The sequence below is a fragment of the Bombus pyrosoma genome, linkage group LG5 (genome assembly GCF_014825855.1).
Source record: "Bombus pyrosoma isolate SC7728 linkage group LG5, ASM1482585v1, whole genome shotgun sequence".
NCBI lineage: Eukaryota > Metazoa > Arthropoda > Insecta > Hymenoptera > Apidae > Bombus > Bombus pyrosoma.
This window is the reverse complement of record NC_057774.1, coordinates 9,467,159-9,494,753: the sequence shown is the minus strand read 5'-3', so window position 1 is coordinate 9,494,753 and position 27,595 is coordinate 9,467,159. Positions and strand designations below refer to the sequence as shown.

At 29.7% G+C, this 27,595-nt stretch overlaps 8 protein-coding genes across 19 annotated transcripts; 3 read left to right on the top strand and 5 right to left on the bottom strand.

Annotated features, from left to right (window-relative positions):
* Positions 1 to 17: 17 nt before the first annotated feature.
* Positions 18 to 1,599, bottom strand: LOC122567363. Its single transcript, XM_043725769.1, has 3 exons — positions 1,458 to 1,599; positions 1,154 to 1,377; positions 18 to 902 (listed from the first exon to the last, which is right to left on the bottom strand). Exons 1-3 carry the CDS (start codon positions 1,491 to 1,493, stop codon positions 161 to 163), a joined length of 1,002 nt encoding a protein of 333 aa, XP_043581704.1. The 5' UTR covers positions 1,494 to 1,599; the 3' UTR covers positions 18 to 160.
* LOC122567365 lies at positions 554 to 3,460 on the top strand. Of its 4 annotated transcripts, XM_043725772.1 has the most exons (7): positions 1,235 to 1,507; positions 1,592 to 1,684; positions 2,217 to 2,325; positions 2,412 to 2,471; positions 2,543 to 2,744; positions 2,813 to 2,919; positions 2,986 to 3,460. In XM_043725772.1, exons 2-7 carry the CDS (start codon positions 1,674 to 1,676, stop codon positions 3,247 to 3,249), a joined length of 753 nt encoding a protein of 250 aa, XP_043581707.1. In that variant the 5' UTR covers positions 1,235 to 1,507; positions 1,592 to 1,673; the 3' UTR covers positions 3,250 to 3,460. The 4 variants fall into 4 exon arrangements, with proteins under 4 accessions (XP_043581709.1, XP_043581707.1, XP_043581710.1 ...); XM_043725774.1 differs by lacking the exons at positions 1,235 to 1,507; positions 1,592 to 1,684 and adding an exon at positions 554 to 689; XM_043725775.1 differs by lacking the exon at positions 1,235 to 1,507 and having other exon boundaries at positions 1,568 to 1,684; positions 2,301 to 2,325.
* On the bottom strand, positions 3,447 to 6,702 carry LOC122567356 (adipocyte plasma membrane-associated protein-like). The gene is made up of 4 exons (XM_043725752.1): positions 6,388 to 6,702; positions 6,099 to 6,307; positions 5,568 to 5,853; positions 3,447 to 5,482 (listed from the first exon to the last, which is right to left on the bottom strand). Exons 1-4 carry the CDS (start codon positions 6,495 to 6,497, stop codon positions 4,375 to 4,377), a joined length of 1,713 nt encoding a protein of 570 aa, XP_043581687.1. The 5' UTR covers positions 6,498 to 6,702; the 3' UTR covers positions 3,447 to 4,374.
* Positions 6,703 to 7,003: 301 nt separating this feature from the next.
* LOC122567370 lies at positions 7,004 to 8,248 on the top strand. The gene is made up of 3 exons (XM_043725783.1): positions 7,004 to 7,555; positions 7,626 to 7,744; positions 7,908 to 8,248. Exons 1-3 carry the CDS (start codon positions 7,552 to 7,554, stop codon positions 8,124 to 8,126), a joined length of 342 nt encoding a protein of 113 aa, XP_043581718.1. The 5' UTR covers positions 7,004 to 7,551; the 3' UTR covers positions 8,127 to 8,248.
* An 80-nt stretch (positions 8,249 to 8,328) lies between these two features.
* LOC122567351 (myb-like protein D) lies at positions 8,329 to 13,120 on the bottom strand. Of its 7 annotated transcripts, none has more exons than XM_043725739.1 (7): positions 12,619 to 13,107; positions 12,471 to 12,519; positions 11,509 to 11,842; positions 11,307 to 11,437; positions 10,971 to 11,220; positions 10,793 to 10,908; positions 8,329 to 10,683 (listed from the first exon to the last, which is right to left on the bottom strand). In XM_043725739.1, exons 5-7 carry the CDS (start codon positions 11,114 to 11,116, stop codon positions 8,360 to 8,362), a joined length of 2,586 nt encoding a protein of 861 aa, XP_043581674.1. In that variant the 5' UTR covers positions 11,117 to 11,220; positions 11,307 to 11,437; positions 11,509 to 11,842; positions 12,471 to 12,519; positions 12,619 to 13,107; the 3' UTR covers positions 8,329 to 8,359. The 7 variants fall into 7 exon arrangements, with proteins under 7 accessions (XP_043581674.1, XP_043581681.1, XP_043581675.1 ...); XM_043725746.1 differs by lacking the exon at positions 12,619 to 13,107 and having other exon boundaries at positions 8,329 to 9,840; positions 10,285 to 10,683; positions 12,471 to 12,612; XM_043725740.1 differs by lacking the exon at positions 12,619 to 13,107 and having other exon boundaries at positions 11,340 to 11,437; positions 12,471 to 12,612.
* Positions 13,121 to 17,594: 4,474 nt separating this feature from the next.
* LOC122567352 (translation elongation factor 2) lies at positions 17,595 to 23,472 on the top strand. The gene is made up of 14 exons (XM_043725747.1): positions 17,595 to 17,750; positions 18,642 to 18,856; positions 18,931 to 19,124; positions 19,420 to 19,628; positions 19,726 to 19,959; positions 20,032 to 20,145; positions 20,351 to 20,497; positions 20,696 to 20,936; positions 21,127 to 21,294; positions 21,478 to 21,767; positions 21,842 to 22,051; positions 22,118 to 22,300; positions 22,384 to 22,641; positions 22,879 to 23,472. Exons 1-14 carry the CDS (start codon positions 17,748 to 17,750, stop codon positions 22,945 to 22,947), a joined length of 2,535 nt encoding a protein of 844 aa, XP_043581682.1. The 5' UTR covers positions 17,595 to 17,747; the 3' UTR covers positions 22,948 to 23,472.
* A 186-nt stretch (positions 23,473 to 23,658) lies between these two features.
* On the bottom strand, positions 23,659 to 27,069 carry LOC122567362 (protein PRRC1-B-like). 3 transcript variants are annotated; one of them, XM_043725765.1, is made up of 6 exons: positions 26,611 to 27,042; positions 26,203 to 26,462; positions 25,352 to 25,831; positions 24,575 to 24,677; positions 24,140 to 24,497; positions 23,659 to 24,070 (listed from the first exon to the last, which is right to left on the bottom strand). In XM_043725765.1, exons 2-6 carry the CDS (start codon positions 26,291 to 26,293, stop codon positions 23,957 to 23,959), a joined length of 1,146 nt encoding a protein of 381 aa, XP_043581700.1. In that variant the 5' UTR covers positions 26,294 to 26,462; positions 26,611 to 27,042; the 3' UTR covers positions 23,659 to 23,956. The 3 variants fall into 3 exon arrangements, with proteins under 3 accessions (XP_043581700.1, XP_043581702.1, XP_043581701.1); XM_043725767.1 differs by having other exon boundaries at positions 25,352 to 25,783; positions 26,203 to 27,069; XM_043725766.1 differs by having other exon boundaries at positions 25,364 to 25,831; positions 26,203 to 27,068.
* Positions 27,070 to 27,220: 151 nt separating this feature from the next.
* Positions 27,221 to 27,477, bottom strand: LOC122567372 (dolichyl-diphosphooligosaccharide--protein glycosyltransferase subunit 4). Its single transcript, XM_043725787.1, has one exon. The coding sequence runs from the start codon at positions 27,475 to 27,477 to the stop codon at positions 27,373 to 27,375; it is 105 nt and encodes a 34-aa protein (XP_043581722.1). The 3' UTR covers positions 27,221 to 27,372.
* Positions 27,478 to 27,595: the final 118 nt, after the last annotated feature.

Here is a 27,595-nt window from a genome sequence, read left to right as displayed (position 1 = left end):
TATTACATTGACATAATGTCGAAAGTTATTATAATAAGATTAAAGAATATTTATATTTATTATAAATATCATATTCTGATTTTCATATATTTTATGCATTTCATGTTCGTTTTAAAAATGTTTTAGATAAATAGATTCATATTTCACTTTGTTAATATTTTTATCTTAACGTGTGTTTTTCTGATTGTAACTTTTTGTGCCTTTCTATTAACTTTTTCGAATTTTCGTTAGTTAGTTGAACACTTGACGGCACATAACTATCATCAAATTTCATTGTCTTACTAGTAAAATCTGGATAATATTCCTCGATAGATGCCTTAATTCCCTTTGAATTGGGAATGTATTCTTCAGGATGTTTTAGAATAGTTGTACCACTAGGTTCATATGTTTCATAAGATACTTTTGATGAATCCATGGAATTTGGTACATATCGAACTACGTCCGCTACGCTCTTATTATCCGATACTATAGGAGAATATTCATTTGAAAATACTTGGATTTGTTCCAATGTACTCTTTCTACTTGGTATATAATTCAAGTTCGCGCATAACTTTTTCGTCACAGGTGCGTTTGGTACATACTCCTCTAAGATATCATTTCCCAGATTGTCAACTGGTAGACATCTTTTAACTCTATCGTTTTTTGTGTTAATCGATTCTTTCGCTACTAAATCATTGTTTCCTGATTTTGTGAGTAAAGTATTCTTGCTATCTTTTTGATATATATGGTCGGAAGTCTTCCTAACTGGCTTTTCTGTTATTTGATTCAAAATATCTTTTTTCTCTATTGTTACTTTGGGTAATTCCGATTTTTCTAATTTCTTCTTTGCTGGAGAAACATTTACTCTAATAGTAGGTAACGATGTAACATCTTTTATACTTTCGGATGGTTCAAATGTATATCTATAGTTTGTAAAAATATCTATGTAAATAACTAACAATAATTATATATCATGATGTAACCATTGATGTATATATTTTTTAAATTGTAATGTTATAGGTTAAAGGCAATATTTTTATATGTAATATTAAAAATTAATATAATTTTTATATAAATTACTTTATTTATATTTTATATAAATAAATATATATGAAAAATAGTATAACTTAAGTAAAATTGAAATTAATATCGAACATAAAATGATTTTGCTTACGTGATTTCCAATTGTCGAGTAGATTTTTTACATTTGCATTTCTTAAAATTCTGAGGCGATCCTTCTGTTTGAACATTGCGCAAAATTGCTTTCTCCAAAATTTTATACAGTGCCACCCAATCCTCAAGATCAAGCCATTTATTAGTTGAAACCTTTTTCTCTTTAATTTTGATAGTCTTCTCTTGAACAGTAACAACAGCCGTAACTAAACAATCATTCGAAGCCTACGAACACAGCTTCTGTTTTACTTGTGCAGATGCAAGATCGTCTATTGACAGCTGTTAGCAGCTGTTAAATGAGATACCTTAATTACTTCCAAATATTGACCATCACGAAACATTTTTAAAATATATTGTAAATTATTAATAATTTGATTATTTTTTCGTGAGTTACTTGCTCTTATTGTTTCACGGGCTTTTTGTTTTCAATTTGTTCAAGAAGTTCTATCGATGATCTTTTTAATATCGCCGCTTGTCACCTTGGCTCCGGTATTATGTCAACGTAATGCAGCGACTCACACATGTCAGATATGTGAATATGAAAGTTAACTAAGATATTTGTGTAAAAAGAAGAAAAATTTCTCTTATAATTATTAACAGAATCCATAAATTCTTATACAGTATACAAAATTTATATATGAAAAATTGATAAAACTATATTGTATTATTTATTTAAAATAATTTTTATTTTATAAAGAAATGATATGACTTCGTTGAAATTTAACTTTGATACATACATAAATTATTTAATGCGTTATTTCATGCATTAAATTAGATTTAAATTCAATATTATTACTTGGTATAATATGTATTATTAATAATATATTTCTCATAGAAATATTAATCTTAATGGAACTAAATAATAAGTAAATGTTTGTATCTTTTATGTTAATTTAAAATTTTATATACGTATCTGCGAAATTAAACATTTTCATATGAGAAATGTACGAACATTCGCTATTTTAAGCTTTTCATAATCGAAGAATTTATGTATAAATAACTGATGATTAAATATTTCGTTAAATATATACACGATAAAGTATTTTCATATAGACGTATTTCAGATACCATACTAACTTTAAAGAAAGAATAAAAGCAATAATGTCAGAGAAAAAGCCAAATATTTTAGAAAGATTTATCATTTTTAGCGAAACAGACACCAAGACGTTGAAGGTATGTTCTAACCTACATTTTATTTTACACACAAAGATTATTTTCATGTATATAATATAATTATATTTATTGATTTTTAATTTCAGATATTCAGTTATGGAATTGCTAGTATAAGCTTAATGATTGCACTCTATCGAATTAGACCTGTATGTATAATAAATACTAATAATGTTTCATTTATTTCTATGTTTTGTATCTTTTATTGTCATATTTTTAGTTTGCTAAATTTAGAAAACCATCTAGCATACCATCTCGCTTTTTACAAAGAAAAGTTCAACTTCAAGGTACTGTGATACGTATAGAACCTAATTATGGTACACTTTTAATGGTTGATCACAAACCATTAATACCTTTACCTCGACTAAGTAGTCCAACATATTTACCAATTAAAGTAGCTGGTCTTGATGTAACAGCTAATGGTACGTAATGATGAATTAAACATCTGTAAATGTATTACTCTAATAAAATAAAAAAAATATGCTTTTAGGTATTAGTTGGTTGCAAACAATTGTTAGTGGAAAAGAAATAACTTTCATACCTTTAGCCACAGAAAAAGACTATGTAACTTGTATAGTATCTATAGACCGAAATAAGGTAAATAGGAATTGTTAAGCTTGCTCTTTTTTTCAGTTCACCAATTCACAATATTAAATTTTATAGGAACAAATAAAAGTTGGTGAAGAATTAGCAAAACTTGGTTTTGCTATAGTAGCAAAAGATTCTCCAAAAACATTAATACAAGATAAAGACATCGTAAGCTATCATAAGTGTTTATTGAAAGCACAAAAATGGGCACAAAATAAAAGAAATGGACACTGGCATTTTGTTAAAAATCCTACAATTTTATGGCGAATCCAACAGAATTTAAATAATAAATTGAAATCAATACTGCCTACATTTATAACACAACAACTTAATATTTAACTACAGGTTTTTAATTCTTCTAATTCTATAAATCTTAATTTAAAAAAAGCTTATATACGTTTTTGTAATAGATTAAAAATATTTATAGCAATAGTAAACATATAATAGTTTTAAATATGTACTTAAATATGTACTTCCAAATTTTAAGCTTGTTCCTGGAGAAGCAATAACCGAAATCCTAGAAGTAAAAGACAATATTTAAAAAAGCAAACATTTATTTTTATATCAGTTATACAACCTTACCAAATCCTAGATAAAATTAAGAACATTGTTTAACACCATTTATGTTCAAAATTAATCTGCATATATAATACCCGGTTAAAGACAAATATATATCTGCAAACATTTTGCATCAAAGAGTAATGCATTATTGTTATTTTCATACATATATTTTGTGTATAATATGTATTATACTCGAAGTAGAAAAATATCCTAGATTACATACAAAAATAGAAATTAAAAATTTAATGGAAGATTCACATATGGTATCTTTATAATCACAGAAAACATTTTAATTAAATGTGTAATTTATAAGCAAATGTGATCTCTAATATAAATTATTTTATTTATAGAACAATTATTTTAATAGTTTTATTATACAATTTGTTCTGGAATGTTAATTCATATCAAAACAATATAACCGCCCATAACAAAATGGATTCTCTTTTCTTTTTATTTGGACCTCATCTTCATTACGCAGTTAAATAAAATTAGAACTTACAAAATGCATACATACACATGCATATATATATATATCAGTATATATATATGTGTTTGTATTAAATATTATATTAGTATATATACCATAATATGGAATGTTTTACAGAAACAACACCATTCTCAATCTTATATACAGATCTGACATATGAAAACTAATATACAATAAAATAAAAGAATTCTTTAAATATCACCTTTTTTGGAACGTTGTTTAGAAAGTATAAGTAAAGACTAAATCCTACACCGGTAAAAGAATGAAATGTGTATGAAATATGTATGTTATAATTTCATAAAACCTAACAAATAAATCGATATGTTTGGAATATGTAGAACTTTTAACATGGAATAGAATAATACAATGAATATTAATTTAAATTTGGACTGATGTTTCAACTGGTACACATTGGTTTACTTTTTAGTAGAATCTTCATTTTTTTTCATAGGTTTAGATTTTGCAGTCTGAGTTTCATGATCATTTTTTTTTACAGAATCTACAGATTTTGTTTTTATTCTTGCTTCATTGCTTTGTTGTGATGATTCAGGTTTAACTTGTGAATTGGATTTATCTTTCTTAATTTCCTTTGAATCTTTTTCAAATGCTTTAGGTGATGATGTTGTTGGTTTTGGAGTGGTAGTGGTACTGGTGGTAGTAGGTTTTGATGTTGTAGATTTCTGTATGGTCTCCTTTGATCTTGTTGCATCTGAATTTGGTTTTTGTGTTGTTTGTGCTTTAACAGTTGATTTTGAAGGTAGTTTTGTAGTTGGTTCTTGTTTAACAGTTGATTTTGTCGATTTTGCCTCTACTTTAATATTTGGTGTAGCTGAAACTGTTAAAAGCGGTTCTTCCTGTTTTTGTTCCTTCTTAACTGAAGGTTTTGTATTAAGTGCTAAATCTGGGAATGCTTGCTTCAATGGAACCCTCATAATATATTCATTCCAAGGAGAACCCAACCATAAATATCCATTATGTATATAAGCGCTAGATATTGCAGTAATATCTGTATCTTCTGAGTATAAAACATTCAAAATTTTTCCTGTTTTATCAATCCTAAGTATCATTGAATCACTTTTTAATGCTGTATTTTTTGAAAGATCAAATGAACCTGCTGTATGTAAAACTCTTTCTGAATAGTAATTCGGATAAATATCTTGCAATAATTTAAATGGAGCTTCTATTAAATAAAGTAATCTTGATAACATTTTCCGTATATGTGGATGTGGCATCAGAGATTGAAATAAAAGAGGATGTTCAGAATCTACAGTAAAAATTAAAGCTACTATAAAACCTCCTTGCCCATCACTATGTACATTATCAGGTAGACCAGGTAAACCTTCTGCAAAGATTTCTTTTTGTCCAACTTTTGAACCTTTTATATTATATTTGATAATGTACGAGTTAAGAGTACTTAGTACAATCAGAAAGCTTTCATCATCACTTAGTAAGACACCATTTGCAAATCCTATATTTTTTACTAATACTTCATTTTTTTTTGTTGCTGCATTATATCGAATAAGCCTGTAAAGAAGTATTTACATATAAATATAAATATTATACTTATTAAATATCAAACTAAACTATACTAACTAAATTTGAAACTTACCTTCCTGATGGATTAGCTAAGAATGTATAGGTTGAATCATGAAGTGGAAAATCTATAGATGAATCTGTCCAATAAATATCTCCATTCTTTGCAATATCTAATGAATTAACCACTCTTGGAATCTTTCCATCAATAGGTTCAGAACTGTTGATTATATTTATATACTGTCGTGTATTAACATTTACTTTGAAAATACCATAGTAACTATCAGCAACAAACAGTTCCCCCTTATCATTAAATTTTAGATTCAAAGGTCTACCACATTTTTGTTCTTGCCACAATCCATCTGTAAGTACCACTTTTACTCAAAATATACATTTACTTAAACATTTCAGTAATTTTGTTTATCTTTTTAAACAAAATCTAGTTTTATTGTCTGAGCATGTTCGTAAACTATTAAAGAGCATGTTTAAACTATTAAATTTGTTATCTTTGTGAATGCAATATATAGAATTCCAAAAAAAAAATAATAATAAATATTTAATGTAAATAAATTAATATAAATATTTTCTAATAATTATTACAACATACCGCACTTTTGTCCAAACTTTACAATAGGTTTAATTCGATTTTCCTCAATTTTCACAACATAACCTCCACGTATACCAGTATATATTTCTCCATTAAACGATGCAAAAGCTTCTGGACCTTTGATTTCTCCAGAGAATAATATTTCAGGATCTTTTAGTCGAATCTTTGTTACAGATTTCAGTGTTTGTAAATCCGAAGAAGGTTTCATACTGAAATATTTATAGTAAAAAATCATAATTATTTGTTCTACCTATTTGACAATTATATTATTATAAAATAAATACCATACCTATATTCGGAATATTCTGCATCTGGAGGTAAACCTGGTAAAAAGGTAATGACAGCTAAGAAGAAACTAACATATATTATTACGGTACCGATTGACTTTATGTACGCCATTATTTAAACAATCGGCTATGAATATTTTAAAGATATGGTATATTTTACGAGCAACTCTAAAAACACTAAGAGGCTCTTTTAATGTTTCTTCATCCTAACACCTATTGCACTGAGAAAAAAGAATTGCTACTTTTACGTTTTACGTGTTTCTTGCCACTGCAAATAACGGCATTCACAATTTTAATGGCGGTGTGTACCTCAAATTATGTATCTTTGCCAATGTCAGCAAAAGTTAGATCAAATAAATGCCACGCGGACGGAAGGTGGTGATGTTAACAGTTTCCGTTGACCAGAAGATTTTATTTATACTGACAACTCAGCAAAATTTTAAATAGTTATTTATATCTCTTACTTATCATTAATTGATTAAATGGTTAACCTTTGATTTGAATATTTTCTTATGAACCAATTTTAACTTTCGAATGACACATTAATTACAATTTTAATTATTAATTATTCGAATGAATTATATTTATATCATTGATAATATTGTATCAATAACTATTATATATTAAGAAAAGTATATACTATTTGACTCTTTTACAGCAGTAGCATTTTTATTCACATCTAAATGGAGATGTTTATATCTTTCTTATCGTACAATGAATTTCTACTATACAATGAATATAATACTTATTATAATTCATTAAAATTATTATATACGTTAAAGTGATATTAAATAAATGTTTATCTAGGTTAGATCAAAACAAGATTGATGTCAATTTAAAAGAAAGGAAACAAGAACATTAGATCAAGTATAAGTATTTCATTCAGGTGATCTTTTATGTATTAAAAAGTATCATATAAATAAAACTATTATTATGTAAAAAAGAATTATAAATTGAGAACGGAGTAAACTGATTTAAACATTTCCGTTTAAATTTCTTGTAATATTATTTGCTACCTGATGGCGCTGAAGATATTAATATAGGCAAGTTCGTTTATTATCGTTCATTTTTATTTTGAAATTAGTACTAGAGAGGAAATTTTCTCTCTGTTAATACAAAATAACATCACTTTTAATTGAGATACTACAGTCTAAACGTTATCAATAATGGGTAAGTGCAAGGAACTTGAACAAGGTTAAAACAAGCAAGAATTGTCTATCTCCTTATCTTTATCTTTTAGACGACGTCGAAGAACAGTGCGAAGACGCACTTTTTGAATTATGTGATGCTCGAGAACGGTATCCATCACGATGTGCCGACGAACTTCAAAAATCTATCAAATTAAAAAATGAGATAAATGTAATAAATATTTATAATGGATTCTGTTCCTTAAATATATCTATATAATGAATTTATTTGTTATATTTATTTTTTTCACTTGAAATAATGACTTAAGTTTTGCGTACTTTAAAATTTTAAAAAATTATTGCAAATTATATTACAAACACATTATATTTTGCAGATGCTGAAGGTGTTTAAAAAATCAACTGCAACAAACGAACCATTTATTTTGAGTCAAAATAAATGTCCGAATCTTGATTTTAATAAAAATGAAATGTGCTTTGACCATTTAGATTTTAAATTACAAGATGTTGTAAACAAGTTGAATAATTTAAAAGCTGTCATGGATCAAATTGAACGAGAAAAGACATGTTGGGTCAACAAGCTACTGGAAAGCTAAAATAATTTATTCTAGATAGTGTCATATATATTTATTTGCAATTTAGTTATTGAATAAAATACATGTACAAAAAATTCTATATTTATTACTACTAAATGTATAAATTAAGTGATAGATAAATATGAAAGTTTTATGTTCTAAATATAACAGTACTAAATCTATAAATTAACTTATTGATAAATATGAAAATTTGACATATCTCTACTGTTGAAGATAAATTTTTTATTATTAAACTATGAATATTTATTTACACTTATACGTGTTACAACAACCTTGGCTCCTCTTGTAATATCTTGAAAAAATTTGGCCATTTGTATATGCATTTCACTATTGTTAGCATAATTCAACGACTTTCTTCTTGATTTAAGGCGTTTTTGATTTGTTAGAGTTTTTTCTTTCTGCAAATGTGAAAACTGTTTATAAAATTCTTGTGTAACATCTTTTATTTTATTTGATGACAATCTTGTTTTGTCAATATAATTATTCTGATTTTGTGATTTCTCTTCTTTTAACTCCATGATGTTCTTGGAACTGTTGGAACATTTTTCTTCCGTTTTTAATATTGAGGATGATATGCTTTCATTATATGTTTCTCTACTATCTTGTACAAATTTTTCATGATCTTTCGATGATGTCTGTGTATGACTATTTAAAATTTGATTTTTTAATTGTGTACTGGAAATACTACTTGCATTTTGACCTGGTTGTGTCTCGTGAATCTCAATATTATCTTTGTTTATTTTAGTTTTATCATCTAAGGAATTATGTTTTATTGATAATTTATTTTTAATTATTTTCTGTAAGGGCAAAGGTATTTCATTTAGACTAATAGCTTCATTTGAGATAATTACTGGAACATTTGATTTGTACTTGTTTGTATCATTACATTTAGATTCACATACTGCATTATTATGCAATTTTTGTGCTTTATCTATATGAGAATCAATAGATACTGAATTTGAACAATCACTTTTTGTGTATCTTTTGGGATGTAAATTATGATTAAAAGAAGATTTGAGTTTATTCTTATCTATTTCAAATTTGATTGACTCTTCATTATTAACGTTATCCATTAATAAATCTTTATTTGGTATAAAGTTTAATTTATCTTTAGACTTATCTGCCTTAAGAGATAATGTAGATAATTTAAATATTTCATTTTGTAATGCTTCTGGTATTATATCTTCCTCTTCTTCTTCTTCATACTTCAAATTTTTATATTTTATAAATTTCGCATCCTCTTCATCTTTAGAATTATTATATATTTCGGAATACCGACGTTTATTTGTAATATCTAAGTTATCATTATTTGAATAACTAGTACTAGCTGAAATAGAATTATTAAAAGGATACCATTGCATATGTTTTAACTCAATTGTACTATTTTGTTCTTTAATTTTATTATTTGTTAAAGGATATTTTACATTGTTAAATAAGTGTTTTCTCATAGACTGATTCCTCAAAGTAGATTTCTGACTAACTATATCTTGATATTTATCTCCAGGTTCATTTCCTTTTGGTAATTCAAGCATTGTTATTAAGTTTTCCAAGCCAAGTAAACTAGAGTTTCGTAAACACTTTTCACCTTCCTTCGTCTCAATTTTTTCAGAATTTTCCAATACTTCATCTACCTCCAACTTAGTTTTTTGTTCTATAACTGCTACAGTATCTTGGTCCTGACGAATTGTAAACATTAATCCTTCCATTACTAAATCTGTAATATCAGAGGATCGTGATACATTATCTAATACATAGTTCTTTTTCTTAGGACAAGATAAATCTTGTATTTTGGTAATATCTGAATGTGCTTCTATATGGTTTGTAATATCTTTTGTATTTAATTCTAACATATTCTGCTTTGTATCTTCTATTTCCTTTTCTATCAAGTACTGATATGGCAAATTAACAGAATCTGTATTTATATCATTAACAACGCTACTATCATTTAACATTTTACTATTATTTAATACAGAATTATTTTTGTCTTTTCCAATATTACAGTTATTGATTTTTATCTTATCATCCGATAATTGATGTTTAATATTACTATCTTCTAAACAGTTAGCATTACTTTCTTTCATTTTATCATTTAATTTTATACTATGTTTAGCTGACATATTTAAATGTTTACAGAATTTATTTGTATCTTCACTGTTACCTGTTTGTTTTACTGTTTCTTCATTTAATAATAACTTTCTTAAAATAGTATTTCCTATATTATTATTTACTTGAATGTTCTTATTTTCACATCCTAAAATTTCTTGCATATTATTAGACTGCGTGTCTGTCTTTGAAGAATCATCTTTAGAAGAATGCTTTAAACATTTTTTACTTTCTTTCTCATTTTTATTTTCACATTCATATGTATCATTTGAACTTTCATTCTGATAGATTAAAGAACGATCAGAGGAAGTTATATTTTCTGAATTCTGTTCTATTCTTAAAGAATCAATGGGTGTTATAGTTAATATAAATGCACAAGAAAATGCTACAACCGATCGTTCTCTAAACTTCATTAATGCAAACATTTTATCTTGTCTAGTCCATGGTGTATGTTCTATGTATTATGAATTATAGTTAAGAAAATTTTAATAATAAGTTCAAAAAATGTAATATTATTGACAAATTAAAAATTATATTTATCTTGCACATAGAGAAAAGGATACCGAAAGTAACTAAAAGATGACTTGTACCAAATTGTTGTTTCTGGGAAGGTGGATTTTTGATAATCTTTCTAATAACTTTCATTAATTCTTTTCCATAATTAAATTGGTTTATATTTCTGCAAATGTACAAATTAGAAATCTATTTTCTTACTAATGTTTTACTAGTAGCAATATTTACCTATTTGTGCGATGATACCTAAAAATAAATTTGTATATGTTGGTCTTATGACACAACCAGTATGAGCCAGGCACTGTTAAAGTTAGATTTTCCTCTTTTTGGGTCCAATCAATCCAGCTAGTTTTTCGTAGATATATTCCAGGCATTTTCTTTCAGGTATTAAATTTTGAAATAAGGGAACTAATTTTATTGAATCTTTTCCACCAAGTGAATCTCTTATTATAATTGTAAGATAATACAATACTTTTTGCTGAAACAACATATATTCATTTATTTAAATAACACATATTTTTATAAATTATTTTACTATATCACATTATGATTTTTAATACCAACTCCTGTTATAACTTCATTAATAAATATATCTACCACTATATCCCAAGGAATAAATTCACATGAACTAGGACCATGAAATATTCTTTTTCCTTCAGTATATATACCAACAAATTCTACCACTGTCAGTGTATCTGTAAATAAAATATTGAAATTAACATAATAAAAATTAAAACTTTATAGTAATTATATTTAGTTAACAGACCTTTATTTACAGAAGCAACAAAACAGATGAGTTGTAGTATCAATACTAATGCACATGCAAGAAAGGGTATGAAGATATTAAATGCCTTCCATAAAACTACTGTTACAAATAACAAAAGGAGAGTTTTATTCACATTCAACTGTATGTTCTTACATAAAACAAATTTCATAACATTTCTAGCCTTTGTACTTTTATCAATGAGCTTTAATTTACTTCCATTTACAGTTCGAAAAAACATTTCAGTTGAAGACACATCTTTAGGGAATATGGGCGACATTAATGAGAATTTGTTGTTTTGTTATCAATACCAGACACTTGATCGGACGAACTTTTTCTAAATAAAAGAAAGAATATTTAAATTATAATACTTCATAAACATTAAGTACATACTAATGAAAAATTTTTTATGACAAAAACATTACAATATAAGTGTAGGTCTGTACTAAAAGTGATAGAGATATAAAACTCAGTACTTTATGCTTATAAATAAAAATTATATACATATAATAACTAATACAAATTTATCTACATAACCTCTATATAAGAATATGTAAAAATATATTTTATTACATCTTGTACACATTTAATTGAGATAATAAAAGAAAAAAATTAAAATCTTTATTATAATTAAGAAACAACTGCTACGTAAATGAACTTATGCTTGATTAAAGTCAAAACTGACAGTTAGAAATAAACAATTGGGAAGTTAATACAATATATAATGTAGATTTTATTTTTACAAACACATTTATGTACATAAATTTAATCTTATATTTTACTTTCAAGAAAAAAAAATAGCAATAGAAATATTCAAAACGTAATGTACTATATAAACGTAAACGTAACGCAAATGTATTATATAAATATAATCAACTATATATGTAGTTAGTGGAAATTCATTTAGTTAAATCTTAAGAATATATATATACATTAGAAATCAGTATTAAAAGTCAATAACTTACATAAGACAGATTGGATTAATACTTTCTTACGGAAATATTTATTCTCATTCTACGAAAGAATTTATTACAAAAGGAAAATTTTCTTTTTTGACATTCAAATGACAAGCAATTTTCTTTGAATGTGTACATGTACACATGTTGTACTTACGCATGTAGCAGCAGAGATGAGTCGGGAGATCACCGATGCAATTCATGCAATGTTAAAAAGTCAGCCAAAAAATGTACACTAAGAATAAGAGCAACGACTAAACTATACACACATTTCTTCTCCACTGCTCTTGGTGGGAGAAACGTGTGTATATACGATAAGAGGCGCAGCGTAGAAACTAGTGATGGGCAAGGCAGAAAAAACATAAAAATTGCTTAAAAGTTTAACTGAAGACTACAAATAAATTGTTTTCTTTTTTATTGATTACGAAAATATTAAGATACAGCTTCGTAGAACAGGAGACGTTGCGATGCCAGAAATTATTGAGGTTGTGACTGTTTAGTAAATTAATGATTGAGGAATGAGGATTCTAAGTTCCTGTTATGTTCCAAAACGACGAAGAATATCGATAAGACATCGAAAGCATGTAAAAAACAGGGAAATGATTATGGCCCTCGATTTTCTTTTTTAAGATGCAAAATGCATCGAGAAGCGAATAGAAAAATATTTCTCCCTATCTAACGAAAATATAATTCTTTGCCCTTCGTATATATTTATCGCGTATCATTGGATACCATCGCCTTAAAGCAATACCTACCTATTCTGAACATATGTTTACATACACGGTGCCGTGGCTGGAGTCTTCTTAGTGCAAAGGGTTAATATAGTTCTTGCTCAAGATTTCTGTATCTAAATTGTGTTTTCATGGCGTAGAATATCGATGTTTTATTGGTATTGTAAAATAGCTTTAATAGAAAATCATAAGACACATTGATAATGAAGAATAAGTATTGAATTACTACAATATATTAAAGGAAACTAAGGTTGCTCTTAAGGAAGAAACGCGAAAGAGATGTTACGACTGTTTATATCCGACTGTTATTATATTTCATGATTTCAATATTTATAAATACTATATTAGACACGAGTTCTACTACACGATATAACTTAATGCTGTCTGAAAACGATGAGAAACGACGAAGCAATCTATCGTTTTGCCTCTTCAATGACCGTAAAACACTTCTTGCTAGTCTCACCACCGTTAAGAACAAATAATGCTCCTATATAATTCCTGCTCCACCGTCAACATATTCTCTTATAACAATTCTACGCACCAATTAATCTGATAACCAAATTAATCTGATAAAGTTTTATTACCATAAATATACCAAAATATAAACACTAGTACTAACTAACTACGATATAACTAAAATTACTCACTGAACGCAAAAAAGACAATACTCTCCAACTATAGAATTAGACACTACGAATATTAATTCAATGGATGAAACAATTTTCTGCTTGAATTCCCATTTACGTAACTAAGTATTTATAAAAATACAAATTCCCATAAAAAAACTGCAGTCCATCCATACATACAACAAGTATCACAGAACGCGGTAAGATTGCGACGTGGAGAGAAGACTAATTGTAAGCTGTTTTTACTAAACTAAGTTCGTCCCATGATTTCCGTGCAACTCGAAACTGCAGTAAACATTACATTATTATTGTCATACTATACGACAAATACCTAGAAAATCCAACATCTGTTCGCAAAACCACCCTAAATTTCCCACTTCTCAGATCCAACGTAACCACTATCCTCGAGTCATCCAAAAGTCAGGCTTCTTAAAATTACCTACGTAATAAAGGTTCCAAGCAAAAAAGCTTGCCGTCAATTTTCACCACATGGGACACAATTGAGTTCTCCTGCGCCTTCCAACCTCGAAGGGACTCTTTCACGAAGGTAGATAAGGGACGACGAAAAAGTGTAAGCTCGTCTCTGTTCTCCTAATGGATTCACGGTTCCGCGGATGAGTATACGAGAGGATGGATCGTGGCCACGGGAGGACGAGCAGCCGGCGAGGAGGCTGAAAGAGGTGGTAGGAAAAGGAACAGAGGGGGGTAAAGAGTCTCTCACGTTACCTTCGGTGCGGCCAGGTGTCGGGTTACCTCCGACTTCATCTTCCTCCGTGCCTCCGAGAGTTTGCCACTATCGACATCGGCCGTTTGTACGTCTGTCCTTACGTATGCCTACCATCCGTCCTGTCACCTTAGTTTCGTAACATGTCCCGCTTTTTCGTCGCCTTCGATCGCTCCTCTACACGTTACATCCGTTAGATCGTTACATCGTAGATATGCGTATACAAGTTGTGGATCCGGGGGTGAATATCGTCGCGAAGTAACGAGACATTGTGGTCGTGCATCTTTCTTTGTCCTCCTTTTGCTTTTGCCTTTTTTTGTTTCTTTTGTTTTTCCTTCTTTTTGGGAGAGATAGTAGTAGGAGGCAGAAATTGACGAAGCCGTAAAGGTTTAAGATGGTTGTGGCTCGTATAAACTCGTTATTTCTAACAAAGGGGAGGCTAAAGAGAATTTCATTTATTTGTAGGAGAACAAGATTATGATTGTTGCGAATTCTCCACTAAAGAGCAACCGGTCAGGTCAAGCCGATCGGTCGATATCGTTTACCTCGAATGGATTAACGCTCAAGATGGAGGAGGTTTAATAGATCGAGTGTTAGTGTAATTTAATACTTTATTTACACTTGTATAAAAGTAACGTTTAATGTTATGAACACGGCGGTAGTAGGATCTTGTTAGGAGCGAAGTATTTCACCCGCACGGTACGAAGTCTGTTGATAAACTGTCCTCCTATGTTGCTGATTCTCCCTACCAGCCGTTGGGTTTTGTCTGTTCATCGTGCCCTTCCGGCTAGTCCTTTCCCGGGGATTTTTACCTGACCTCGGAGTCATTAGGTTTACAGCTCAGGGAAGACATGTAATTCAGAATTTCCTAATGAAGGGAATGGGTCTGTTTGTGCCATAAACAGATGGCCACTCAAAATTCCGAACAATGATCGTTATAAATAAACTAATTGTATGTTGATACAAGATACAAATGTAAAAGCATCTAAAACGGATCGCAAGTTGGAAGAATGTAATATGAGCGAGATAAAGTACTACAAATAATTTGGTATCTTAGTTTATTCCGGATTTTTCGGCTTACAAGTTACATAGCGTAGGTATCTAAACAATATTTTGTATAAAATGTTACTATTATCTGGTGTAATTGGTAAATTACTATTTTTAAATAATAGAATAGAATTAAAGAATAGAAATTTCCAAATATTCTAATAGTATAGAACAGTGATAGTTATCTTTATTGTAATCTTATATTCCGAAATCCTATTTTCATTGAAGCCCATAATTCCAATTTGAGGGAAAAATGCTTTAATATAAAAAACACGCATGAGAAATCGCCTATTTCCATTTATCATGGTACAATTTTCGTCAGAAAATCTGATCGCTATCGACAAATTTCTGAAAAACCTATTACCATGGCCATCGCCTATGGCCACGTGTTGATTCACGTGCACAGCGAGAAACGCGCGACTCCATCGTATGTTTTTATGCACGATACCGAATCGAAGGCTGACGAAGGGTTGTACACGCGGTGGGGATGTAAACAGCCGAGGGTGTCGCGTAACGAGATCATAGCACCAAGAGGGTAGATCTTGCGAGAGCCTATCTTCTCGTCGTTTCCGATTCGCTTTAATTCCTAGTTTGTGAAGCACACTGGCTCGTGTTTCTCTATGTTTGATGAAAACGATAGAAAAATGCCATCTAAAATATAACTCGAATTTACCGATTTCAAAAGATTGCTGTCATCTATTCTCCAAAGTATAAACTATGGTTCCAACTGATGTCGAAAGGTTTCTGTGATCTAAGATATCTTTATAAGTTTTCTAATTGCAGACTTTCTCGATAATTCCAAGCCACTTCAATTTCCATTTCTAAAAATTTGCCCAACCTAACTTCCAACTTCCAGTCGTGAGCTCCGTTGACAATTCTATCCAAAATGCCAATAATTCCAAGCTACCAATTTCAATATATTTCCCCTATCGATCGTCCAAACTATCTTTCCCATATTTCACTCAAAATATTATGCCAATAGATTCGTTAAATGTATGCAGTGTAAAAAATTAGAAGATTTACGACTACAACTTTATTTCTATAATAATTTTATCGATATTTGATTAAGTGCAATTGGGATGTTTTTATTAATTAATGAAGTTGTAATAAGCGATCTTCTAATTATATTGAACTGTCAATAAAAATGTGTTTTCGTTGTTTGAAAAACAGTAATGATTTAATACATCGTAGAAAACAAGTGCACGCGTACATTGAAGAATAATTAACATTGATTTTATTATTTTCTTTTTTCTTTTAAAGCATTACATTTCGATAGACTGCACATAAATTTTATATATAGTTTTTAAATCCATATAAATATCTAGCGGCATGAAAATATAGATAGAGCAAAAGGTTAATAATAGAAATACGGTGTATTTATTTTTTGTAAGAGTGGAACACCATATTATGTAATATATACGATGTAATGTACACTGCTCCGAAATTAATGTTTCTAAGAGTAATAATTTTACAAGAAAACACACAATCGTTACTACTTTTTTTAATATGTACGTAATTATATGTCTTTTGTACACTTGTCTATGTCTAATATAATAGATTACATAACTTTTATCGTTGAATTAATGCAGTATTTCATATGAATATTTCATCTAAGATAGAATAAGAAAATAATATTAAATGATAAACGTATTCATATCTAAGCGATGTTTTTTTCGTAACCTTTGAATTGTTTTCTTTCTTTTTCTCCCTGTCCTTCTCTTTTCATACGAAAATTTTACTAACACTAAATGAAACAATTTTACTTCAATAATTTTTATAACAAACAAAGAAAAAAAATAAATTAGAAGAACATTCGTTTCATTATCAATCTTTTTTTTGTTTCAATTTTAATTTAAATTATTAGATGGCAGCACTGAGCACAACAATAGCTGTTATACTACTACAGATTAACGGATTGCATTTTAAACTCATCTACAATCGGTTGTAACCTGCGCGCGCAAATTAAGCCACGTGGTAGGGATTAGAAAATTCCAATTGGCCCTGTGCATAACACGAAATACGCGTGACAAGGAACGCCCTCTATCGTGTACGAGACGTTCGTTCCTTTCACAGAACTCCTGTTCTTTCCTAGGGAGTCCGCCATTGTTGGTGCACGTATATTTCTGTTAAGGCCAACGGAAATCGGACTACATCCAAAATGGTAAGTATAATCTTTCCAAAGTAACACGAACTTGTAAATCTGTACGATGTGTGGAGTGCAGAGGTATGAATATTTTTGAAGACCGAGTGTCACCTGGGTTCGGAAAAATTGAAAACTGGCGGATTACTTGGGATTGCGCAACTCCCTTTGAAGATAAATTTTGAGGCTCGCGATGGATATGCCAAGATTAAAATCTCTGAAGGTTCAGCAAAAATTCTGGCGAAATATTCCTGAAAAATTTTGCGACACAATGATTCAAAGTTACCCTATGTTCGAAGTGCAAATATGTTTCGTCTCTCGTTCAAGAGGCAACGTGTCATGGAGTTTTGTAGTCTCTTGTTACAAATCGCAGCATGCTCTCGAAACATCGTGAGTCTTCAAGAAAATGCTCTCGACGGTTTTTGGTGAATTGGGAACTTTGCGGGAACAATCCAAACGAGCATCATTGCACAAAAAAACACGTCGAATACCTTGTACGCTGTATATAGAAAATGAAGAAGTTGTGACACTTTAGGGTCAAGATCTAACAAAAAAAAAGTATTCATACAGGAATATAATTCTCTCTATTCTAAATAATATTGATCATATTTGCCAAGATTTATGAAGCTTTGATTTCAATATGGTCAGTATGAAAATCATTTTATCTTTTCCTTTATCTGAGATAAAATTGTTTTTCAAACTTTATATTCCATATTTTAGGAAAATATTGAGAACATATTAAGAAAATAATATATTTGATAGCATAAAGTTAAAAAATGACTTGTAGAATATGTCATTTTAGATTAAGAAAATTTTAATCAATATATTGTAATCAGTTTCATCAACTGTAATCAGTTATAATTATGTTAAACCTATATATTTAGTATTAAAAAGTTTTTTTATTTGTTACAGGTGAACTTCACGGTAGATGAGATACGTGCTATGATGGACAAAAAGAAAAACATCAGAAATATGTCTGTCATTGCGCATGTTGATCATGGAAAGTCAACTTTGACTGACTCCCTTGTGTCTAAGGCCGGTATTATTGCTGGTGCTAAAGCTGGTGAAACCAGATTTACAGATACTCGCAAGGATGAGCAGGAACGATGTATTACTATTAAATCCACGTAAGTTTAATCTGTTTGATCTTATCAGTTGGTGTTTTTAACTGCCTACCTACAAGTAATATTTTTAATTGCAGAGCTATTTCTATGTTCTTTGCACTTGAAGAGAAAGACTTAGTTTTCATTACAAACCCTGATCAACGTGACAAGGATGAAAAAGGTTTCTTGATTAACCTTATTGATTCACCTGGCCATGTTGATTTCTCCAGTGAAGTAACTGCTGCTCTTCGAGTAACTGATGGAGCTCTTGTGGTTGTTGATTGTGTATCTGGTATGTACTTCAAATAATGTAATTTGAATTGAACTAATACCCCTTCCAGCACAAAAAGCGTTACTCTGTAGTATATCAGTTGGTTAAACTGACTGATGCACATGGACAGTGTTGATGGTGCATCAATGGAAGAAGATTAAAATGATGGCAGCTGTGTTTAAACGCTGTTAGTGGACCTCTATCTTTATGTCCGAGACTAGCACGCTACGACACAATTGCTACAATTTTACTTGAAAGAATTTTGTTTTCTTTTTATAGTTTCGTGACAATCATAATTTTTTTATACTTTGTCAAGGTGTCTGTGTGCAAACGGAAACTGTACTTCGTCAAGCTATTGCTGAACGTATAAAGCCAGTGTTGTTCATGAACAAAATGGACAGAGCACTTTTAGAACTTCAGCTTGATAGTGAAGATCTTTATCAAACTTTCCAGCGTATTGTTGAAAACGTTAACGTTATTATTGCAACATATTCGGACGATGATGGTCCTATGGGTGAAGTTAGAGTAAGTATTAATTAATAATTAATTAATTTTATTTCTATGTAACATTGTTCCTTACTTTTATATTAATATTCTTACTAATTATGTTTGTTGCAAATAGGTAGATCCTAGTAAAGGTTCAGTCGGTTTTGGTTCTGGTCTTCATGGTTGGGCGTTTACATTAAAACAATTTTCTGAAATGTATGCTGAGAAATTTAAAATTGACGTTGTAAAACTTATGAATAGATTATGGGGAGAATCTTTCTTTAACCCCAAAACTAAGAAGTGGAGCAAGCAGAAGGAAACAGACAATAAACGATCCTTTTGCATGTACGTCTTAGATCCAATTTATAAGGTATGTTAATTATTAACTACTTATAATAAATAAATATTAATTTTTTTACTAATAACAATACAAAATTAACAGGTATTTGATAGTATAATGAATTACAAAAAAGATGAAGCAGACAACCTGCTGCAAAAATTAGGAATTGTTTTAAAACCGGAAGATAAAGACAAGGATGGCAAAGCTCTTCTTAAGGTAACTTTTTCTATATAAAACTACCATTTTAATTCATTTCAATGTTTTGGAAATGTTTATGATGACTTCTAAAAAAAAAACTTTTCTGACATCTCTACAGAATTGCTTTGACCGATAATATTTTATTCTGATAATACTTTAGTTTTAATTAACTAATCAATAAATATCATGAGTGATTATATATCAGTATAATAATCCGTTTTAGGTTGTCATGAGAACATGGTTACCAGCTGGTGAAGCTTTGCTTCAGATGATTGCTATTCATTTACCATCCCCTGTTACTGCGCAGAAATATCGTATGGAAATGTTGTATGAAGGTCCGCTTGATGACGAGGCTGCTATTGGTATTAAGGTATGTATAAATAATACAATTTTAAGATAAAAAATATTAATTAGTTTTATTATATATGATGAAACTCACACAGACCTGTTCTGACTTATATATGGTAGATATGAGTAGTAACTGATCGATATATGTATAGTTCAATTTTTAACTCAGCTTTAAAGTGAACTTGTTGATTTCATATGTGATTGAAATCTTATTTTGCAGAACTGCGATCCGAATGGACCACTCATGATGTATGTTTCGAAAATGGTACCGACCTCCGACAAAGGTCGTTTCTATGCTTTCGGTCGTGTATTCTCTGGGAAGGTAAGCACTGGAATGAAAGCACGTATCATGGGACCTAATTTCCAACCGGGTAAAAAAGAAGATCTTTATGAGAAAGCTATCCAGCGTACAATTTTGATGATGGGACGTTACGTTGAGGCGATTGAAGATGTGCCTTCTGGTCAGTAAATCCTTCATTTGGTTTCAAATCTTGTCAAGTAATAGTACAATGATGATTGTTTTCATCCCTCTGTTCTGATCTTTTTTGAATGACAATAGAACGGCCAACTGACGCTTAAATTGATAATATTAAAATGTTGTTTCGTATAAAAAATGTAATTACAACAGATTATTTTTATCATTCAAAACAGGTAATATTTGTGGACTTGTTGGTGTTGATCAGTTCTTAGTGAAGACTGGTACCATTACCACGTTTAAGGATGCACACAATATGAAAGTTATGAAATTTTCGGTTTCACCTGTCGTCCGTGTTGCTGTTGAACCTAAAAATCCAGCAGATTTACCTAAATTAGTTGAAGGTATATTTATTTATTTATTTAATATAATTTGTTATAATTTAATGTCTAAATACGGATGAAACCTTGTTTTAAGCACTGGGTTATGATAAACCGTGATTTTAATTGAAAATCTGAAAGTGATCATCATCTAAATTTCATTTAATAAAAGTGTTAATATTTGTTAACAAAATAATTCGTATTCAGGTCTTAAACGTTTGGCGAAATCAGATCCTATGGTTCAATGTATTATTGAAGAATCAGGAGAGCACATTATTGCTGGTGCTGGAGAACTGCACCTTGAAATTTGTTTAAAGGATTTGGAAGAAGATCATGCTTGTATACCCATTAAGAAATCGGATCCCGTTGTTTCTTACAGAGAAACAATTTCGGAACAGTCGAATCAGATGTGTCTTTCAAAATCACCTAATAAGCATAATCGGTTATTCATGATGGCGTGTCCTATGCCTGATGGTCTCGCTGAAGATATCGATAGTGTATGTTTCCATTCTATAAGAATTTATAATTGATATTCTTGTTTTGTTTCTATTTAATGTTTATAATCTTATAGGGTGAAGTTAATCCAAGGGATGACTTTAAAGTACGTGCTCGTTATTTGAACGAGAAGTATGACTACGATGTAACCGAGGCTAGGAAGATTTGGTGCTTTGGACCTGATGGAACTGGACCCAACATTCTTGTAGATTGTACGAAAGGAGTACAGTATCTTAACGAAATTAAGGATTCTGTTGTAGCTGGATTCCAATGGGCTACGAAAGAGGTATAATATCATAGATTAATGAAAAAGATATTCAGAAATAGTTTTTTATTTATAATTACTTCACAGGGTGTTCTTTCGGAAGAAAACTTGAGAGGTGTGCGTTTCAACATTCACGATGTGACGTTACATGCTGACGCTATTCATAGAGGTGGTGGTCAAATTATTCCTACCACAAGACGTTGCCTTTATGCTTGTCTTCTCACTGCCTCTCCTCGACTTATGGAACCAGTTTACTTATGCGAAATTCAGGTAAATTTAGGTTTATGATTTACTGAAGAATTTATAACTAGTATGTTAAATTTTTGTATTCTAATGTAATAAAATTGTCATAGTGCCCTGAAACAGCTGTTGGTGGTATTTATGGTGTGCTTAACCGAAGAAGAGGTCACGTATTCGAAGAACAACAGATTGCTGGTACACCGATGTTTGTAGTTAAAGCATATCTTCCAGTTAATGAGTCCTTTGGTTTTACTGCCGACTTGCGTTCTAACACCGGCGGACAAGCTTTCCCTCAATGTGTATTCGATCATTGGCAGATTTTGCCTGGTGATCCAATGGAACCTAATTCTAGACCTTATCAAGTTGTGCAGGTAATTTATCTGTTCTGAAATTTTTATAATTACCCACGGTCATAACTGATGGTAATGAGTAAATGTCAATACATTGCCATTTTTAATCTCGTGGAAAAGAAACTGTTTTTTGTTTTGGTATTCTAGTGACATATTCAAGTATACCTGAATAGGGAAACATACAAATTTATATCTTCCTTTTGTGAGACGGTGATACATTTGACTTACTATTAAGTGCAATAATTCTTGTTCTTACAGGAAACACGTAAAAGAAAAGGATTGAAGGAAGGTCTCCCAGATTTGAATGCATACCTTGACAAATTGTAACCATAGATTCGCGCACCATATTTAAATACCTATTTAAATATTGTAATTCAATTAATATTGCTCGGACCGTATACAATCTACATCGGTTTATTATGAACTTTGTTTTGCGCAAAGAAACATGAGAAATACATTATTATAAATATGAAAAAAACAATAAATTGTAATTATGATGGAAAGTACGCATGTTGGCGCAAGGAGAAATATTTTATACATTTATTTAATTAAGCATGCCACACGTTATCAAGATCCCGGTGGCTTTATGTTTTTAGCATATCAGCATCAGATAAGAATTCAATTGTTATTTTTATTGTGGTGGTAACTTATTGCCAATTTCATATAACAAATGAAAACAAAAGATTGTAATTTTTTACATTGCTTTTTTACCACAATTAGTTCTAATTTTTTGTTGATATTTTCAAACGATTGGACGAATTTCGAAGTTATTGATAACAAAAAATCTACAACAGCAATGTACTCATTGAAACGAAATGCATCAAGAAATTAAAAATGAAATTACGAGAGGAAGTGTTTTCATTGTCTTTGTTAAATATACCCAACCATTCCAAAATCTGATAGAATTAGGACAAGTAAAAAAAAAAGAGTTATGTTTAAATTGTGTATAAATTATGATTTTATTTTAATAAAATATACTATAGTGTCAATACGTCTAATATTAATAATTCATATGTGATGAAATAATCACATTCAACATACCAAACCTATTTTTTTTATATATTTCGACTTCATTCCATTAATTTTTTGTACATATTACCACATATAATTAAAATACATTTCCTTAATTTATAAATACTAATTTAATAAGTATGACACGTTAATTGAATTGGATCTTTGTTTCAACAATGTGATGAAATGTTAGCTACTCGTAAAAAGTAAGAGTCTAAGAAATAAATTTTGATAATTGATTCAAGTTACTCTATAAATTATTATAGTTGCATTTACAAAAACGCAATTCATTGATAAATTGCATCGATGTATTTTTCATAAAAATTTAGATGGGATTAATTGTGTTTTTGTAGATGCCAGCTAGTGATTGAGCTGCTAAAAGTATAATGTCTCTTCTGGAAATTCCTGTAAGTGCATGATGCCATTCATTGTGAGAAACCTTCAAAGATATATTACTTTTTTAGAATTGTAATTATACAATTACCGTGCTTACTTTATTTATACCAACCTGTAAACTGTTTGCCATTAAACTACCAACAGTAACTGATAATCCGGACCATTTAAGAGGATAATCTTCAGGTGTGGCTTCTTGTGCCATTGTTACTATTTGACTTGGCACTGGAGTCATTTGAGTGAACGTTTGCAAATTCACATTACGTTTCGGATCATTAAGAAGTATCACCCCTAAATCATACCATTTATCTTCACCAACTTCTAACAGAAAATTTTCTACTGCAATTATAGGTATATCTTTTGGAAGAGTCGGAATATTTCGAGCAGAATTAATTCTTTCTTCTGCTCCTTTCACACCAGCAGCAAAACCAACTGGTTGAGCAGCTACAGCTGAACTTTCCACTGATATACCACTACAAAATAATCAACTCTTTTAATGAAAATATAGCAGTATAGAATTAAATGAATACAATTCATAATTATTACTCACGTTACTGTTGCCTTCCCAAAAACTGTTTGGAAAGCCTGACGAACAGAACTTATTTTAACATCTTTGTCTGATGCAACCACAATCTCCATATCACCACCAGAATCTGAAAAGTATATTTTCCACAGAGCCTGCATATATGTTTGTAAATGAACTAACATGTTGCACAGTCACGATGTTGCTATTTACATTCACATATAAATAGTGTGGAATCTATATATTGTTCTTCAAATTTTAATTGTCATTTTATTAAAACACAATGAAATAGAATGTACTTCTTTGTATTATTACAAGTTGTTTTCAATAATTACTTCTTCACAACACTGTGCATAGGCATATGTTAATGGAAATTTTACTTATAAAGTTACTTTAATTACTAACTTTAATTATCACTTTATTTAATTATAATGCAAATTGTACAATCACTCTATTTTATGCGTGATTTGGAACACTACTTCACATATACAAATGTTATAATTTCAGCTACTTAATAAATGAAAAATAAAGAGGAAAAATATTTTGTAAATGACAGATAAACAGCACACAGCACAGTTCATTAAATTAAGTTTGGTTTTTAGATCATCCAAAAATAACACAGTACATATATATGTTCCTTTCAGATATGATGCAATAATATAATCTAATAGATACAATGACATACATTTAGATAGGAAATTGACAAAACATTCAAGCCAGGAGAAATGATCAAGAAATTTACAAAATAGAAAAGGATTAAATTGCTTTTACTTGCATGTCAGGATTAGTAGCTTTCTTACTTACAAATGAACTCACGCATCTGAGGATCTAATGTTGTGATCATAGTATTAACACTGTTCTTTGCTTTTTCTGCAACTTTGCTTAATACATTACTATTTACTACTGTTTCTTTAACCCATGACAGTAGACCACCTCCAACCATTCCTGAATCCTGGATTACATTTTCTGATGGTACTGTAGTTTGTACATTTTGTATGGACGGAGTAACAATAGGAGTTGTAATTACTTGATGTGTTTCTTGCTGTAATGGTTTAGATTGAATAACAGTATTTAACATTGATTTATTAGGTTCCTGTTCATGAAGTTTCTTTTGTGAAGATGATTCTAAATTATTAGGCCTTTCTGATAACAGTGTTCCAGGGTTTGAAATAAAAATAGGCAATGCACTAGGTGGTGGTACATTTGATAACAAATTTCCTGTAGATGTTGACACACCTAATGGCATTAATAAAGATGTTGATGAAGACAAACTGCTAAAAGAATCTGGAAATTACATTATTTATATTATTTATATAAATGACACATTGCCCTAATACATTAGTGTATCTGAATAAATAAAAAAACCTTCATCAAGTAATAAGTTATTTTTGTCCTATCTACCAAATAAAATTTATTGTTCGTTTAAATAATATATCATAGAATGTTTTACCAAAAGATACATAATTACATTCATTTTATGTTATAATATTTTTATGTTTGTTATATTTCTCAAGAATTAATTTTTTATAATTTTCTTCTAAAATCTTTTGCACTACACGAAGAACTAACAGCCAATTAGAGTGAACATAAATCTTTTTACTTGCGAAGGAATTTGACAGATACGCAGGTGTTTATGTTTTGCCTTTCATTCTTACCTGTTTTTACGATTTCTCCAGATGTAGACGATTCATCTGTCCTTCTTTCGACAAATTCGAATGTGGATTCTCCATTGGAATCGTCAGTCATTGTTGATTAACTTTTCTAAATTTACACGTTAAATGTCCAAAACTATATTGTGAATTTTCTATACGCAGCTATGTATGCAAAAGACATAATATGTACATGGATTGACTATGTACAATTATGAGCTGCAAGCTGAAGCTACAAGTGACCAACTTCATCATCTTGAAACAGTCTGAAGATAGGAACTAGTCTACATGTATACATATTCACATATATTCCTATATCTTATATCTATTATTTACTTTATTTGAGTGAATGAAAATTTTATTTAGTTAGAAGTTACGTTTTAACTTTGATTTAGGAAATATAAAATTATTGACCTTTTTTGTTATTTGATAGTTTTCGACGCGTAGGATCCAAAAATGCAAGTCTTAACTTTAGAAATCAAGCGGTTCAAGAGTTATCCGTACGTAAAATTGAGCATTTTTAGTGTATTTTACAGGCTAGCATGACGCTATATTACTTTTATCCATCATCTGATTAATCCGGGTACGGGTACAGGTGAATATTGAACTGACTTTCGCCAAACATTAGCTTATAGAATGGAGCATAACCTAAACCTGCCCAAACCTAAACCAATACTCACGACGTGGCGCGAAAATAACGCATACGCTAAAAATACGCTAAAAACACTCGATTTTATATATACATAATTCTTGAACCACTGGGGTCCTAAAGTTAAGACTTGCATTTTTGGATTACACATGTCGAAAACTATCATAATATATAAAAGAAGTCAATAATTTTATGTTCTCTAAACCGAAGTACAGCTGAAGTTATACATTTATGATGAAAAAAGAAAAAATATATTATCATGGTTACTAATTATATTACACATATTTTACTGATTATATACCCATTAATGTTTATTTTACAATTAGTATATGTTTTACATGCTATTTATGCAAGGAACGAAGAAAATAAAAATTGTTTATTTTATAAACAATATATTTACCAACATGATATCATTTACTTTAAGTAACCATATTTATCAGTATTAAAAAACAATATATAATGTATCAATGTACGCATTAGTGTTTGATGTAGCGGATTAAGGTTATGTTCAGCAACATGTTACTCCTTTACTTCGAATAATTAGCATATACGTAGTGAAAGAGAAATACTAAGCAAAATAATGTCGCTCCAAGAATGTTGCAGAATACAGCCAACTGTACATCTGTGATCATCTGAAAGGTTATGAGATTAACTCTTACCGGTCTATATCTTTGATTTAATGAGAAAAATGTTTAAAATTAAATAAAAAAATATACTTAAAAGTCAAATTAATCAAAAGGGGCATAATTA

Excerpts from the sequence above, each read along its gene's own strand:
- LOC122567363 (XM_043725769.1), bottom strand. The coding sequence starts at position 1,493 with ATGTTTCGTGATGGTCAATATTTGGAAGTAATTAAG. Across the intron at positions 1,378-1,457 it reads AATATTTGGAAGTAATTAAG|GCTTCGAATGATTGTTTAGT; the intron begins GTATCTCATTTA and ends CTGTGTTCGTAG. Across the intron at positions 903-1,153 it reads ACTCGACAATTGGAAATCAC|ATATACATTTGAACCATCCG; the intron begins GTAAGCAAAATC and ends TACAAACTATAG.
- LOC122567365 (XM_043725772.1), top strand. Across the intron at positions 2,326-2,411 it reads CAGACACCAAGACGTTGAAG|ATATTCAGTTATGGAATTGC; the intron begins GTATGTTCTAAC and ends TTTTAATTTCAG. Across the intron at positions 2,745-2,812 it reads TCTTGATGTAACAGCTAATG|GTATTAGTTGGTTGCAAACA; the intron begins GTACGTAATGAT and ends ATATGCTTTTAG.
- LOC122567370 (XM_043725783.1), top strand. Across the intron at positions 7,745-7,907 it reads AATTAAAAAATGAGATAAAT|ATGCTGAAGGTGTTTAAAAA; the intron begins GTAATAAATATT and ends TATATTTTGCAG.
- LOC122567351 (XM_043725745.1), bottom strand. The coding sequence starts at position 11,116 with ATGCCTGGAATATATCTACGAAAAACTAGCTGGATTGATTGGACCCAA. Across the intron at positions 10,909-10,970 it reads AGGTATCATCGCACAAATAG|AAATATAAACCAATTTAATT; the intron begins GTAAATATTGCT and ends GTACATTTGCAG. Across the intron at positions 10,684-10,792 it reads TCATCTTTTAGTTACTTTCG|AACATACACCATGGACTAGA; the intron begins GTATCCTTTTCT and ends CATAATACATAG.
- LOC122567372 (XM_043725787.1), bottom strand. The coding sequence starts at position 27,477 with ATGATCACAGATGTACAGTTGGCTGTATTCTGCAACATTCTTGGAGCG.
- LOC122567352 (XM_043725747.1), top strand. Across the intron at positions 19,125-19,419 it reads GGTTGTTGATTGTGTATCTG|GTGTCTGTGTGCAAACGGAA; the intron begins GTATGTACTTCA and ends TACTTTGTCAAG. Across the intron at positions 19,960-20,031 it reads TCTTAGATCCAATTTATAAG|GTATTTGATAGTATAATGAA; the intron begins GTATGTTAATTA and ends CAAAATTAACAG.
- LOC122567362 (XM_043725765.1), bottom strand. The coding sequence starts at position 26,293 with ATGACTGACGATTCCAATGGAGAATCCACATTCGAATTTGTCGAAAGA. Across the intron at positions 25,832-26,202 it reads TGGAGAAATCGTAAAAACAG|ATTCTTTTAGCAGTTTGTCT; the intron begins GTAAGAATGAAA and ends TGTAATTTCCAG. Across the intron at positions 24,498-24,574 it reads TTTGGGAAGGCAACAGTAAC|TGGTATATCAGTGGAAAGTT; the intron begins GTGAGTAATAAT and ends ATTATTTTGTAG.
- LOC122567356 (XM_043725752.1), bottom strand. The coding sequence starts at position 6,497 with ATGGCGTACATAAAGTCAATCGGTACCGTAATAATATATGTTAGTTTC. Across the intron at positions 6,308-6,387 it reads GCAGAATATTCCGAATATAG|TATGAAACCTTCTTCGGATT; the intron begins GTATGGTATTTA and ends TAAATATTTCAG. Across the intron at positions 5,854-6,098 it reads AAAGTTTGGACAAAAGTGCG|ATGGATTGTGGCAAGAACAA; the intron begins GTATGTTGTAAT and ends TGGTACTTACAG.